Consider the following 17,024-nt stretch of genomic DNA (forward strand, 5'->3'; position numbering starts at 1 on the left):
TATACTTTGCATCTCATTGCATTTAAGTGAGATGAGGTGAGTTAAATATTAATATCTTGTTTTAGGATAAGATTTCAATGATGCATTTTGATAAAACGTCAAATAAAATGTACATGTATGCAACAATTGTGACCCTTAATACAAGAGCTCGTTTAACCAATACAATATGATTACGATGGTGAAGAAACCATGCAAAAATCAGCTTGTTTGGAATTTGTATGTTACTAAAACACGTGTTTGGTAATAACAGCGGTGCCAAACATCTGTTTATCACTCTGCCAGCCGAGGCACTTCGGACCGTATTCACTCTATATTCCAATGAGCCGTGTCCCTCAATAATCCTCTAACTCCAGCTCATGCATGACCTCTCAGGACAAAGGTCTAAGCTGACCCTAGGGATCCGCAGGAGCGCATATCTGGTAAGTAGTGGGTCCATATGGAGAAAATCTCGGTAAATTTCACATGAAAGCGGGCGAGACGGGAACCGCATGTTATTTGATTTGCTGGACAAAAGAGCGGGTGCAAAACAAGATAAGCCGGACCACCTGAGGAGAGAGGAGGGGGTAAGCGATAGCCATTGTGGCGGGGCAGTCGACTAGATAAGTCGGGGTGGCAAACACTTGGGGAGGTGTGAGCGAAACCGACACCGACCTACCACACTGCGATTTGGAGAAGTAGAATGTGAACTGGAGAATTTAGTACCATGTGAGCTCGGGGAGCTACTAACACAGTGCGAATTGGAGTTGAAACTAAGTTAGGCCAGCAAATTTCAATCGGAAGAAGAAACTACGTTTATGAACCACACGGCAGACTAGAAAAATATTATTTCGGTGAACCACACTGTAAACTGGTGAAAATACGAGTATTAAGAGTTTTATTGTATTACACACTCAAACTCGAGATAATACTACGTCAGTTCCCTATTTTGCAGGTTAAATTAAGTCAGCGATTGATACTGCAGACTACAAACTACTGATGATGCCATGCCAAACCTGATTCATAATGCAGGCTGCAAAAACCTTGATTTGATATCTCAGTTGTAGGATATACAAAATTTAGTATTCATAAAAAAATACATATTCATTCAGTATTGAAAAACCATAAACATATTCCGGATTTAACATTAATGGCTTTAGAATATTCGAAATAGGTATCCAACACTGCTGGCTACATTTTACATGGTTCTAGAATTTCACGCAACAATTTTAGCATTCAAAACTATTTTACATTCGACTACCTTAATCAGTAGACTTAAGTAATTAAATTTCAATGACTTAAGTACCATTTCTATCTTCAAATAGGATATTTGATATGCCTATGCTTGTCGTTATTTGTATAATCAACGATATTTTTTGGGGTTTGCAATATAGTGACCAGAGGATAAATAAGTGATAGATATTTTATATGCCTATACTTGTCGTTATTTGTATAATCACAGATATTTTTTGTTTTGCAATATTTTAAGAACAGTGATCAGAGGATAAATAAAGTAATATATATTCTATAGGCCTATGCTTTTCGTTATTTGTATAATCAACTATATGTTTTGTTTTGCAATATTTTAAGCCACCAGAGGATAAATAAGTAATAGATATTTGATAGGTATGTGCTTGTCGTTATTTGTATAATCAACGATATTTTTGTGTTGCAATATTTTAAGAATGGTGACCAGAGGATAAATAAGTAATAGATATTTTATAGGCATGTGTTTGTCGTTATTTGTATAATCAACGATATTTTTGTTTTGCTATAATTCTAAGAACAGTGACCACAGGATAAATAAGTAATAATAACATTATAAAAATATTTAGTTATTGTTAACAATGTATAACATTTTTATTCACACAACACTGGATTAAAAACAACAATTATTATTATTAGGTAACAGTTTTTACTTATCACATTTATACAAACTATTCTACAAATATTTACATATAGAGGATTATATTTCCTCTGTTATTTCTATACCTTACTGTACACAATTTTATAAAACGTTGTAAAAGTGTACTTTGACAGTTTTGTTGTCAATTAAATGTCTTTTAAATTGGAATAATATCCATAACCGTATGTCAGAAAATCCTACATACTCCTAGTTTTTTACCGTGTATGAGTACAAGACTTGTGCAGGTTTTTTCAAATGATATAAAATTTTTAATGTACAATTTTTTCACCGGACATTCCGTCACTTGTTTTTTTCACAATTGCACGTTTATTGTTTATATAGGCTTGGTGTTTGATAAAAAGTTACGTTATTGTCCTTATTCAACTCTATTATCACATGAAAATTGTGATAGTTATGAGATAAAACATAAAAGATTAATGATGCAAATTAATAAATTCCCAATACAGAGGAATTAGAGAGGGTGAAAAAATTGATCATCTACAAATATGCAAACTATATGAATTAATCATTGCCCACAGAGTGTTTGGAGATAGTAAAACATCTCTTAAATCTTTATACTACTTTACAATTATAAATGCTTATCAATAAAATGTAACTAGTGTAATTTCAGTCGATTGTTGTATGATACATTTTATTGCTATTACATTTTAACCACTTATCTATTTTACATGCAAATTATTCATTCGCCATTCCACAACATAGCAATGTTTAACTTTTGCGTCTTGCTATCAAAGTTTACACACACTTAAACCTGTGTTAAAATCTGATTGATTAAATTTATGATTTCAGATTGGACAACTTAAGTTAGGGTTTGAAAGACCACTTAACGGTTCCGTACATATATTTTAAAATACAACTCGTAAAATAAAATATTATTCAATAGTAGTACAAAGGTTTTTTTTCACAAAAGTAACCATTAATCTGCAAATTCTTGTGCAAATATTTTAGAGAACCAGGCATAAAACTAATTAAGCATTGGCAGAAAGTAAACAGCACCCATTCTAAAATATTTAGATAAAAATAATGGTTTAACCGTTATAATTCTGAAGGACAGTAATTTAAATACAAAGATTTAGTTTAACTAGAGGGGGAATTCAGTAAATTTGGAGTTTAAACCTTTACCTCGCCCACAACAAACTACAGTACGGTCCACGAGAGTCTGCAGTTGAGAGATGAGCCTATTTACCACGTGACTTCGAAGGAGCCAATGAGGACAGTGCGGTGTTGCCAAATCTACGAGTAATAATATTAGCTGAGTTGAAAATATGTTTCGTATATTTTAATTAGTGACGAAAAATAGAAAACGGGTGATGTTTCAAAGTAGCACTAGTCCAGTCTTGATTGGCTGCCACCAACTTCAGACTCTCGCGGCCCCTAGTGTAGTTTAAAATTTAACATTTTCTGACAGTAGGTTAAATTTGTCATTGGTAAGCCGTAAAACTAAATCAACTAATACTTTGAGCTCAAACTTCCTATTGCGACTCCATATCGAAAACGAAACTTTCGATTACTGACCGCACACTCTTGATTTCTTCCAGGTCCTTCGACTGCCACTTCTGATCCTAGCAGGGTTTGTTTCCTTCCTTCTCGGCGTTTTTCCTCCTGGATCGGAGGGCTAGGAGGATGACGAAGAGGATGGTCCCCGAGGAGAGGGCGAAGACCCCGGCGATCGTTGCGAGGGTGGGCAGTAGGAGTACCAACCTTAACTCCCAGGCCAGTGCTTCACTGATGGTCACCCGCTGGTCGACCCAGAGAACAGGGAACATAACCCGGGGTACGTTCTTGTACATCCTGCGAAAATTGATTGAATAGTTGAATAAGTATGAATAACTGGTTGATTATATGAATACTGTGGTACTGTTGACTTGGAGACTCTCCAATGGATCACATTCAGTCAATTTTTGTATTCCTGTAAAACATAGTTGAAACTCAATGATGGGCTACTTACAAATCTTCATTTTAACCTTGAGTATTTGAAATTTAGATGTGTCATTAAGTATGTCCTAGTATATGTTACACTTTTTAATTGGTTAAACAGTTTGAGTTTTTTACAGAAACATTGATTCACTTCAGTGGACTATCGGTGGATTAATATAACCAAGTCGGTTTTCATTTAAAAAATTGGAAAAGACATACCCAAACACAGGAAATCTTTTATTAATATTCATAAGTCCTATAACATAATTGTGATTGACTTATATTACTATATGAAATTATCAAAAGAAAGAAAATTCATTTAGATCGAAATAGTGGCGTATTAACTTTATATGTTTAATTGTAACTTGGTGGTTCTAATAGCACATTAAAAACGCCTGCCTATTTGTGCAACAACAATTTTTTTATATCTTCTGTTTGAAATATGCATTTCAATGATTTTAACTTTTTAAATAGCTATTGTAAAAAGTGTAATGACTAATTTATTAGTGACACCCAGTTAAAACAATGCATGATTACTCAGAGGTAGCTACATAAATAAATGAAGATCTACCAAAACGAACAAATATATTAAACATCATCACATTGTATTTTCAGGCTACACGAATACCCAAAGATAGAAAACTTGATCCGTTTTCCAATAAACACAAAAGCCTCGAAGAGTAGAGAAAATAGAAGTAGCTATTAAGAAGAGAAGATGATTGTATCATGTTCCAGGGCAAGAGGAGATTGGAAGGAAAACCACTTAACCCTTGAAAGCTCTAACCTTTCCCCTGGGTGAGTGTAACCTCTCAGGAAATGTAAGGCTTAACAGCTGGTTCTCTAGTATTATAATACTTTTCGTGAAAGTAGGCTAAATCATTGACTTGGCTGAGGGTGACGTAAGATTTTCATCCGTAAAAATATAATTTTTTAAATTAGATTTTCATGCGTTTTGAGGAATTAACATCAAAACGTTATGCCTAACGTATGGTAAACTATAGCCTACTGGAAGATAAAAAAATCTTTACAGTTCGTCTCAAAAATATAATTTATGGAGTTACAAGTTAATAATTAAGTGTAAAGGGCAAGTTTTGAATGAATTTATAATTAGAAGATACGTTTCCAGTCTCCTAATAGGAAAAATAGCGAAACAAGCAAAACCGTAATGCACAAGCTAAAAGATTATACATTTATATCTTAACTACAGTACTTTGCCTTCTGGACTGGATATCCAATGCAAAATGTTCTGTGCAACCTGAGCCCCACGACTTTTAAAAGGTGCAGCAAACGCCATGCGCCATTATACTTATTGGGAAAAACATAATTTTACATAAAATTAAATTTATTTTTGTTTACTCAACTACAGTATTTGAAAGATACTGCTAATTGAAGTTATTGTATTCATTTTACTTACACGTATAAACAATATGGTAGTCAAAAGACTTGAGATCAGTATACTGTAGTAAGCAAACTTACGATATGTGCGGGATTGGCTGCATCAACATATTAAGCTGAACGCGAGCTCCGATATCAATTGGAACTCCATACGTCTGAAAAACAAAATCAAAAAAACCATATAATAAATGTTATCGGTAAAACCAAAACTATATTCAATACTCTTTTAACATATTTTTATACCTGTCCGTTCTAAGCAACGTAATAAAAATATTCATACGATAACCGTGAAATCTTTCTACATGCTTGTCTAAATTTTGGGAAATCTCTGTCGTATCCCAGATCTTAAAGTCACTTAGGACCATTTCTCTTGGACATTGAGTGTTGGTTTGTGCTATAAAGCTTATAAAGAATGATTATTGTATTTGAATTCTTACAAAAACTGTCGTTGATTTAATTAGAATGCTTACATTTCCACTTATACTTTTATTTACACTGAATTTTTTATACAGCATAGTTAGAGCATATTTAAAATACGAAGTGGAAATACGGTATAGTAAAACTTACGCAAATGACTTGTGTGATTTCTGATGGGTTTAAAAGAGTGTTATAAGCTATTCAAAAAAATCACCTAAACATTAGTTAAATCTATTGACTTATTACGTTTATTTTTCATGCAATTAAATGTAGATTCAATGGTTTGTGACAGTCGCTTTAGTGATCACTCAATTTTATATTTAAACTTTTAAACGGAATGAGGTAATTATTTTTATATGAATTTATAATCAATAACTTATACAAACAATAAGTTATTGATTGCTGTATTTATTTTATTGCTCATATGAAGGACGTGTACATAGCCCTGAAATACGTGTACATAGGAAAAGTTTTCCAACGTTACAAGTGTTTCTAAATGTCAATAAGCAAGCACTATAACCAATAGACTCATACACGTTTGGTTTGATTCTTTTGTAACCATATCCTGACTAAAAAAGTATAAACAAAACACACGACGTGGTAAAAACACTTGGACTAGAGATAGTCTTATAACCTTATTGACTTCCGATAGATAACATTCTCAATCATAGAAAGTAAATATTTATGTAAAGGCTTATGTTTGAAGTGTGATAGTAGTTCTTAACGGGTCTAAACTCCTAATTTTCAATCAAAGTAATTGTGTAAAGAAGTTAAAACAAATTGAACCACCCTAATCAACGTAAGGCTAAAACTAATAGTACAACTCAATGTCTTGAATATGGTTAATAACGTAATAAATAAAATTAGATAATTCATACAACTCTAGTTTGCCTCCCATGGCATTATTCTAGAGAAGTTAAGAGACTGCAAAACAGGCCAATATCTTAAATATCCAACCAATATCAAATATCCAATATCCAGCAAAGTGTGTTTCCATTACCACCATGTGCTTAACCACCGGCATTCGTTTCTTAATTCTGTCCCATGTTTAAATGGCCAACCTTAACTTTGAGTACGAGTAAGACACTAAGCTAGCCGTAGCATATATCTGTTAGGTTTTCAACATTATTTAAAGAGGTTGAGGTGAATCGTCTAAAACAGTTTGAATCTTCATGTGTATGTAGATAACACAAAAATGTACATCATCAAGTCAAACTGTGGATTGATCCAGCAACAATAGTTTAATACCTTTGGAGCCTTTTGAGATTACAGACGATGTCTGCATTATTCATTTTTGAATAATGTCAACATTTCAACCTCACGTTATTAAAATACCAAAATGGAATGCACTAGCATAAGCTTGACTAGTTTGTTATCTTGCTTGTTATCAAGCTTTTACCAAATTAAACAGGGATAAGAGATATGCGTGTGTTTTTATAGTTTCTAATCTAACAGATTGATCGTGCTGTGAATTGCCTGCTCATACAATCATTTACCCCCTATCAAATAATACTAGTGATTCTTCCAACCCACAATAAAGAAAACACATAATGCAAACGTTACGAGAATTCTACGGAGAATAATGTTTAAATTCAACTCACAGGTTCAATACTGAAGTAAAACTCGTGCCGCTCAGGGTCCGGCTCTAGACCTTCCACCCTCTTGAGGAACACAGGGTGTGCTTGGTGGAAGTGAGGGTAGGAGACGAACACCGGAGCACCGAAGCGACATGATGTGAGGTTGAGGAACCCTGGAGGAACACACTCGCCGTTACAGTAGCAGGAGTTGTCAGGATCTAGGGAGCCGTTGTCTATGAGGTGGAGACCAGCGGTGTAGCGAAGCCCCTGGATACCCTCCACTTCGGCGTTGCCCGTGTAGTCGAACGGGAGAGTCCTGGAAGTAGAGGCTGATAAGTGAGACTGGATGAAGAGGATGAAGTCCTAAAACAGACTCAGTCCAGTAGGGGTTTAGCTCACTGGATTGGAACGTCACCAGATCAGTGAGACTTCAACATGAAATTCTCGTTTTGGTACAGTATTTGAGAAATACTTTCGTAAAATTATCAAAAATCACATCTCATTCTGCAATATTGGTAAAAGTTATGACTGTTTTCGAATAAGGATTTTAGATTTTCGGTGTTTTGGAATGCCAGATTTTTTGTGAAATTTGAGCTCTTGTAAGTATACTTTTTCAAGAAGCCATTTTCCTCCACACAGTGAAGAGTATCTAGAACCAATTATTTTTTTCGTGCTGGTTCTCCTCTAAAGCTTTTCATAAAACAATATTCATGGTGATATTCTGGAGCCCTTGCAACTAGTTGAAAACCAGGTGTTAGTAAACAAATTAATATTTGACCTTAAATCATCCTAAAATCATGTTCGTGATTTACTCCATTCATATTTCGAATTATGTTTTGATAATAATGTTTATCCAAAACGTTTAGATTTGGCACAGTACGAGAAGTTACAACACGTTCCACTTGCTTTGTTAAATGAGGAGCTTTTAAGAAGTACACTTTGGATTAGTTCGTAACCAAGAACGATCGAATTCGTTCATGTTTAAGCAAATATAGGAGTTTTGTGACTTAGAGAAAGTACACTAATCGACCAGTAATTGAGAATTTTGACGGTTGAACAGAAGGTAGGTTCAATTAGATCTGTATTTGTATTGAAGCTGAGTGTGATGTATTAAACCCTGTTATCTTCCGAAAACCAACATTTGACAGCCCGTGAAAGCACGCCTAGAAGTTCAAGTTATCCTAACCATATTCATACCTGCAGAGATCTTGACTGAAGAGATTGAGACGGGTATCCCTGCCCACATATCCGGGAGGGAATAAATCCCCGGTAAATCCCTTGATTTCCCCACATTTCCCACTGTAAAACCCACTGTTGATCTTGCCATTCCAAGATTTGATGACTCCGAGTTGAGAAATGTCTTTTTCTCCGGTGTCGAGGTTGAACCATCCATCATACGCGTAGGAGTCGTTCCTCTGAAAATACAATATGAGGGTAAATAATGGTAATTATGTAGATTAAATACCCAGGCTCTCATACTAAACTTTTTGCTATCTTTCTTCCTTGAGACTTTAAGCCTGCATTTGCCCATCCTCACTTCTAGGGCTTTGGGATTGTGGGTAGAATAGAACGTATCAAGCTAAGAAGAGGGTGAGCTGATACAGTATAAGAAGAATAGTCATTCGTAAAAGTAACATCCAAGACACAATAAGTTGGCCTTTTAGTTTTACGTCACTTCAAGTTAATGACAGCAGCACACTCCATCGGCGAGTCAATTCAAGTCTGTAAGCTTATTTAATGAAACTGCCTAATGACTTAAGATGGCGTGTTTATAGTTCAATGCATAATTAACAGTTTTAATGACTCGTTCTCCACATACAGGCATATACTGGTTGGATAACTGTTAACTGTGCTCGCCTACAATGCAGAGGTTGCCGAATCGATCCTGAGAAAAGTCAATAGTTCTTTGACTGTTTAAACTAGAATCAGCTGTTTCTGATCATTCGGCTTTAAAATGACCCTGGCTAATGAAACAGCTGATCCTAGTGAATAACATAGGTACAAAGATCATCTCACTCAGTAAGTTCTCCACTCATCCATGTGATTTGAGTCAACATTTGTAAACAGTACCTGGTAGAACCAAGCGAACTTGTCGAAGGGGCTTGACATTGGTGTGAGGGAAGGTGAGAGTTTGTTGGCCAGAGACATGAGATTGTTCTCGTATCCGTCAAACAGCAACTCTCTGACAGTGTGAGAGACTGAGATCTTCTGTTTGGTGAAGGTGAAGGCCATGTTGAGTGACTGCTGCGGCAGATAGCCTGAGTGACGCACCATGTACGCTGCTGTCTGGAAAAGTAAATGGTTATTTAGTAAGTATGTCCTTAAGTTAAAGGAGGTCCTCCGATACATAGTAGGTTCTCCTCTAAAACTCATCCATTTGTACTCCGTAGGTTTATTTATAACATGTTGCATACAAACCTCCAGATGAAGATGAAGGCATTATCTCGCGGATCAAAGATATTGTTGATTTGACGACATCTGAACTCGTCAAATTAGTGGAAGCCTTTTCCTCCCCCTTACATATTTCTTCTTATATAATTCCCCAAGAAAAGTCTAGTGACGTTAATAACTTGCAAGAAAAATTGGAAGAAGATGAACGTTTCTGGACTGAACAGGCTATATGTTCACACCAGTTATTTGATTTATCTCCATTAAGACTAGTCAAATACCATTCTACATGAGGAGGAATATGTTGGACTGTTGTGCTTGGATCTTATTAATGCTCCTAAGTTTACTGAATCCAAATTTGAGTTTTCACAATTTCTGGCTACAATATTCCGAAAATCATAATGCCCAAAAGGTGTTACTTGTATCTTAGAAAGTATAAATTAGATGTTGATAGAGAGTTCCCTAGTTATTATCTTAAATAAATTTAAATGCAGTATATTTTTTGTATATGTTTTTCAAAGAAGAAAGCAAAATATGACTATTTTAAAATAGTAACAAGTCGTATTCAGTTTTTATACACACCTGAGGATTTGAATTTAAAGGTGAAAATGTGTAACCCTTTTTGCTGTAGGGTTCTCCCTTGCTGTAGGGGCCTCTTCACACTGGGCCACCATGGTGGCGACACCGGTGGTGACACTGGTGGCCGGTCAAAATGCGCATGGACCACAAGCTCAGCCACCAGTGCAGCTACAGCCACAAAGCTCACAGTTGGACGTCAAAGAGGCAGGTGCTTTGCGTATTTTTTTTTTTTTTTATTGTGAAAACATAAGAAAAAAACGTATTTTTTTGTTCATCCGTTTTTATTAGATATAAGTACCAGAGAGACTTTTTTCATTCACTACCAAGACCTTAGAAATAACCCTGACACGTTTCACAATTACTACTTACTCAAGAATGAGTGTTTTAAGTTTTGATGAGCTTCTGGGACGTCTGAAAGATAAAATATCTCCAGAAGAGAAACTGCTACTATTGTTGTGGAAAATTAAATAAAAACATAGTTAATATACCATTTATTAATAACACTGTAATACCTTGACTCAATGTATACATTGCAATGACGAAAAGATGTAAATGAAATAGATTACCTATACATTTTGTTATATCAATAAAATCGTTTCCCCATATTTATTACCTTCAAAAGATTAGTAAACTAGTATACTGATTAATGCCCGCTGGTAGTGACTGGTGGCGCTGCCAGTCGCTCCAATGTGAACAGTCCGATAAGAAACCATGGTACGACGTGGTGGCGCCACCAGACTGGTGTCTCTAAAAAATCGCAACCCCGAGCCACCGCATTTCTGGTCGCGCGGCCAGACGCGCCACCAAAGCTCAGTGTGAAGATGTCCCATTTAAATCAATGCTAATGTAACGTCGCCACCGGTGTCACCACCATGGTGGCCCAGTGTGAAGGGGGCCTTACATCTACTTTAATTTGACTGTAAGTTTTGGTCAAGAAGTTTATAATTTCTGTATAAAAATATTAAACGTTGATGGTTTTTTTTTTCAAACTAATTGCACCCAATTTGATTCAATTACTATGAATGTCTGTATAAATACTTTGCCATTTAATGTAATAGGTAATGCGTTTAAGCATAACACTAACCAAAGTGACACCATTGATGGTAGAAATGACATCGTCCTGTGTACCATTGGATGAGCTCTCGTCGAAGAACCAGGTTCTCCTTTGGCGATAACTGACTGTACCATTTTTGTTCCACGAGATGTTACTTTTTTCTCTTGTCTCACTGAAAAAGTAGAGTAAGAATATATTTCTAACTTAAAGAAAACTTTACTCAACACTAGAATGTTTCAATGCAGATTTGCTTTAAAAAATTAAATACACATTGTCTTTAAAATCTGAGTGGCATTGTCATTATCTGAGTGGCCATAGCCAAAGGTCACTGGTTCAAACAAAAGTGGTCTCTACTCTACAGTTATATTCTACCTCTCTTTTGTCTCATGGTGATGATTCACCTAATATTAATTTAAGGAAATACAATTAGCATAATCCAAAACTCATGTTTACACTAAAAGGCCTATTTATCACTGTCATGTGCCTTTGTATTGTTCAAACGTAAATTAATACTTACTAAAACCTGTAGGGTCCAAGTTCCGTAAATTTCGGCTTCTCTTTGTCTATCAAGTGTGGGTTTGTCCAGTTGAAAAGGTAAAAATCCAACGATATCGGCAGAGGAGTTTTCTTCCAGTGTTTAAAGCTCTGGGAGTTTGGTGATAGTAGGAATTCCTGTAATGATATAATGTAATTTTCAAGATGATCATAAAATAAAGCAATCCTTAACTTGAAGAAAGCATCCAACAAATTAGGTAATCTTAGATAATTACCAACTAAAAACAACCCAAATTTATCCAAAAAGTGTGTTTTTTCGTTACAAGTAAATCTTTTTTACGTTGAATCGAATATTTAGTCCACAATGCACAATACTGAATTTAGGGTAGACCCTTTTGTATTTCCAAACGGTTAACTTTTGTTTAGCTACAAAGTAAATGGAAGTAATGCAAAGTAACGTAATTTAAAAGTAATGAAAAAATAAAATGTTTTATGTATGTTTTAGCAAATTTTCCAGTAGAGAAGTAGCCATCACTTTCTCATGGGACCACTCTACCTATTTTTATTATTAGTTCTTAAATTAAAAAGACAAAACAAACCCCAAAAGGTAAATGGATCAAATTTTAACAAAAAAAAACCCAATCCAAAAAGAAACAGAAACAATAAGCTGACTTGCGCAAATACACGCAGCCCCCTGAACCGATAGACTACACGATTAGAATAGACAGTCAATAGAATCGCCTGTTCGCACCATTCAAAACAAATTGTTTCTAAATTGTTGACATAATTACAGAAAAATCAATCAATGGCTTCTTCAGTGACGCACTAGATAAACAAATAAATCCAAGAAATGTTGTATAACTAATTTTTAGCGCAATGTGGTCTTGGCCCGGATCGTTTGCAAAGGCATTGACCTTCTACAAACTGTTATCAGGGAAGATTCAAGGTCCTTTGCAGCGATCCGTCCTCTCACACCATTGATAAGGACTTACCATTCATACAACAAGGGGGAAACCAAGTGGTGTTTTAATGGGAAACACTAGAAAGAACTTGTTTCTTTTAATTTTTTCTGGAAATGTACTTTGACTTTGCATTTGGTTTAGTTTCGGTAATATCTTTGACTATTGATAGTCTACAATTAGACAAACATGTTAAGGATTTCTCCAGTTTTTAAATCACAAAGTTCGTAGTTTATGCGTGCCACCAACAAAAAATGCTTATGTAAATACTGATATCTCTCGAATACACGAATTTTTTTACAAAACATCGGTTTGACCGACTTATTATGAAATGAAGCAACTGGTATGACCCATCAATTATGTGAGCAACAAAAAATAGGAAGAATATAGAATTTTAGACACTAGCGCATTCTGTAAATGGTTCTTATAACCAATAGTCATTTGAAAAAGACTAGAAAACCTAGGAAATGTTTGATGAATTAGTTAACAACTAAAGTTAATGATAAAATATTGTTAAGTAAACAGATTAAGTAAAAACGCACAAAACTACAGCAAAGACAGCCAAGAAGGTATATTTCATATATGTTCTCTTAAATCCGATTGGAATAAGGTTTAGTGATCAAATAAATAATATATATGAAGAAATGTTATCGTTGTATTGGGCGAGAACTAGTTTTTTCCAACTTATTTCCAAAGTCCTTCAGGTTCACCAACCGGATATGAGAGGCTACAAAGATGATAACCCTAGCACGCCCCCGCTATCATGTAAGGGATTACCACTGTCTGTACTATTGTTAGAACTCTTTACTTGTAAACAAACAAATCTGATGTCAAAAAAGTATCAAACAAACAATCCAAATGACTTAGCAAAAAACAATTAAAATCTCTGTCGTTGCACCCAAGGATTTTTAACTAAAACCATCTCCAAGAATAGAGCTGTAAATATTTATATTATAAAACTATTATTTGTAGTTATTATATACGACTTTTCAATGGACAAATAATTCTTGATTCTCATCTAAGCCATATTTGATTTTAATCCTAACCTATACATACAACTTGTATTGTAAATTCTAGCCAAATAAACGAACAAAATTTCAAGCGTCCTGTTAATTAGTGGTTCTTTTTGGTCGTCGTGAAATAAGTCATTGAATTTTGCACTTACATAATAATACTTAACTTAAATCAATTTAATTTCAGAAGGATTTTTCTACATGCACAATATTTGTGTGACATTTTATGACTTTCATAGTCGATCACCTCAATGAATAGTGGATATTAATAATATTATTGTACCGTAATCCAGTGAGAAACACTTAATTTAAATAAATATCAGCAAAAACATAAATATATGTTTTATGAATTAAAAAAGATAATGTAATGATCTTTTTGGTGAAAATTACAAATTAATGCAATGTACAACGAGTTTTTGTCAAACATTCTCGGAATATTCACAAGTAGGCTTAACACAAAGTTTGCTGAAGTTTTGTTTTTTATGATCATAGAACTTTTGACTTTTCACTCAACACATAACACTACAACACATGTTACTGTAGTAGTTGATGACGTCAAGACTAGACTACGTTGTCAATCAACATTATGTGTAGACGTGATAGATTAACTAACTGAGTTAGCATATTACTCAAAACAACTACCAACTACAAAATGTACATCAAGTACTTGTTTTCCTTACCACTTAGAAAATAATGTTTTTAACGCTATACTCCAGGACATAAAATGCTGAGATTTTGTAGCCCAGTGGCTATGGGTAGTGTCAGTATATCTTTTTTTAATGATTCACATTTTAATTGCAGCGGAATTTAAAAAGTATTTTAGACCTAGAAAACAATTGCAAACTAAGGAAATATACGTTAAAAGATTTCCGCTTTTTTATGACAGGTAAAAATCATATTCAGTCATAATTATCATCACAGATAATTACAGATTGTTGTTGTTTCATACTTATATATAAATCTGTAATTATCTGTAACGATAATTATCGTTATGATTTTTACCTGTTTAAAAATTAAAAGTGTAAATATATATTATAGTTTTAGGTTTTACGTAGATATTTTAAACATATTTGTGCTCATAAAATATTGTGTAATGTTTGTACAATGTAGTATGTATGTTTAATATAGTACACTTTTGAAATTGAGCTATTTTTTTGGCTCAAGAGGTTGTGTAGGAAGCTTTGGAATACAGTGAGATTATCAAATAGACTATTTCAAAGAAAATATAATCGGAAAATTAATTAAAAGATACGTATAATTGTGTGATTTTCACTTTTACTTATGCAAAGATTTTCCGGGACAGACCCCCTGGACCCCCCGGTGAGTTCGGCACCACTGTCACCTAGTGGAAATACCTTAAAATATGCTCTGCATACTCTGTACTTATTACTTTTTTAAATGCCATCCTTGAAACTTATTCGCCAGACTTTACAAAAAATCTGTGTTTTTATACCTTTGATTAAACATATTCCCAAATACGTTTGCCATCCCCGTAGATTAGCTGGAGACGCTGAAGCGTTTTTAACGAATCTATCTAGCATTTGCAGAGTACTTTTGTGTACCTTACTTCTCAGTGGTCTAACTCATTTAAAAATCTATAAACCAAGATGAAAGATAAATTTGACAAACTAAAATTTTTTTCTCTGGTAGTGCCTAAAAACCCACATTGTAAAAGCTGACCACAAAACACATGCATTTGGATTCGACAATGTTTACGTAACCAGCCATGAAAAATATATGAAAACATACTATAAATAATCCAATAATGAGGAGTCTTTTTAGTGCATACAGTATCTATGGTCAATGGCCTTATTCAATGATTTAAATGTAAGTAAGTTCAAAAGCTTACCTTATTGGCAAAGTATTCAAGGACGGAGGGAAAGATGAATAGGAAGAACAATCCAGTGACAATTAGAACTGAGGAAAAAAGTATCCCACAACTTGGGGCTAAGAGGTTACGCATCTTACTGAAACATAAAACATAGCGAAATAAACATTGGGTTAGCTTAATACTGAGTAAACAAAAGTAAAAAAAATAATAACTTCTTTACTCAAATTAGGAGTTGATAATTAGCCTCTAATAACAATTTGCTACTAAAACTTCCAAACGAATTGCCGAAAAAATAAAGTAAAAGTTTTTGGCGTACTAGTACTAGATTGTCTTGGAAAAAATATTGCTAAACGCTGACTGAATTCTTTGTTAGCCAATGCGTATACTAATTTAACTCTATAAAACGTATTGCGTTTTTGACCTCAAAATTAATTTTTTAAACTATGGTTTTCATTTTTACCAATGGGTATGCTTAACCATTGTAAGTGATCTATATATAAAGCCAAAAGTACCCATGAACTTTTGAGAAAACTACAAGTCACACCCCCACAAACCATATACTTAAAATGTTCGTCATGACGAGAAACCTTGCGCAAAATTATCCATTATTTATTGCCCTATAAGGTAGTAATTGCTATCTAAAGGGAACTTTCCATTTACCTAATGTTAAAAATACCTCAGCTGTTATTATTTGTTTGTATTACCATTACTGTATTCCGTTTTGTTTATTTCATCTTAACTTAACCAATCAATAGTTTTATTAATACTAATGTACTAAAATGGGGTGGAGCCCGTGGGTAACAGATAGTTTGTGTTAAATACAAATGAACAATCTGATTACAGATTTCTTAATTTAAAAACAAATTTATGTGGTATAAAATGATATCAAAGTACTATTGTGCTTTGTCGTCGATGCATAGTCGTGAAATCAAATAAGAAACCATTTAATGATTCGGTTTTTTGGTTGAGATATGAAATTATATGAGATTCCGCATATTTTGCAAGAAAACTAGACTTTAACAATTTCTTCGCGAAACACAAATTTTGAACTGGATTCAAAGACTTGAATGGCTAGATGTATTATCTAAATTAGAGTCAGTCACGGTAAGATGTATTTTCTAAAATAATACTATTTTTTCTTTTTTTAATCGAAAAACATAGGGACAAGACTCACTGGGTGTGCTTCCCATTCCTATTCAAGTTTTGATTTTAAAAAATGTGTACTGTATTATTACCCAAAGGGCGCGTTTGTATTTGCTATATAGAGGCGTATTGATATTTTATTCATTTATAAATTTGCATGAGGGTAAAGGACCATTATGAAAAGTCATGATTTGTAATACTGTATTTGAACCTTATTGTATGGGAGAAAGATTCTTTGCTGTGACAACGATAACTTCCAAATAATTACACTGCATTAAAGTAAAAGTAAATAATACAGGGTGATTCTAAATTATTGTTACACTTTTGAAACCTAATGCTGTAAATGAAAAACT

General features: G+C 34.1%; 1 protein-coding gene across 5 annotated transcripts in view; it reads right to left on the minus strand.

Annotated features, from left to right (window-relative positions):
• Positions 1-1,810: 1,810 nt before the first annotated feature.
• The window catches only part of LOC128987491 (protein peste-like), a 33,542-nt gene continuing 18,328 nt past the window's right edge, over positions 1,811-17,024 (minus strand). For all 5 annotated transcript variants that reach the window (XM_054408359.1, XM_054408361.1, XM_054408363.1 and 2 more), the window contains exons 2-9: positions 15,547-15,664; positions 11,748-11,902; positions 11,261-11,402; positions 9,280-9,495; positions 8,407-8,624; positions 7,234-7,525; positions 5,297-5,370; positions 1,811-3,694 (exon numbers count right to left, since the gene is read on the minus strand). In XM_054408359.1, coding sequence (XP_054264334.1) covers positions 3,466-3,694; positions 5,297-5,370; positions 7,234-7,525; positions 8,407-8,624; positions 9,280-9,495; positions 11,261-11,402; positions 11,748-11,902; positions 15,547-15,664 — 1,444 coding nt within the window. In that variant the 3' untranslated portion in view covers positions 1,811-3,465. The remainder of the gene's footprint in view (positions 3,695-5,296; positions 5,371-7,233; positions 7,526-8,406; positions 8,625-9,279; positions 9,496-11,260; positions 11,403-11,747; positions 11,903-15,546; positions 15,665-17,024) is intronic.

Source organism: Macrosteles quadrilineatus, unplaced genomic scaffold, assembly GCF_028750875.1.
Source record: "Macrosteles quadrilineatus isolate MER2022 unplaced genomic scaffold, UCM_ALF_1.0 Scaffold_2__2_contigs__length_208266976, whole genome shotgun sequence".
Classification (NCBI taxonomy): domain Eukaryota; kingdom Metazoa; phylum Arthropoda; class Insecta; order Hemiptera; family Cicadellidae; genus Macrosteles; species Macrosteles quadrilineatus.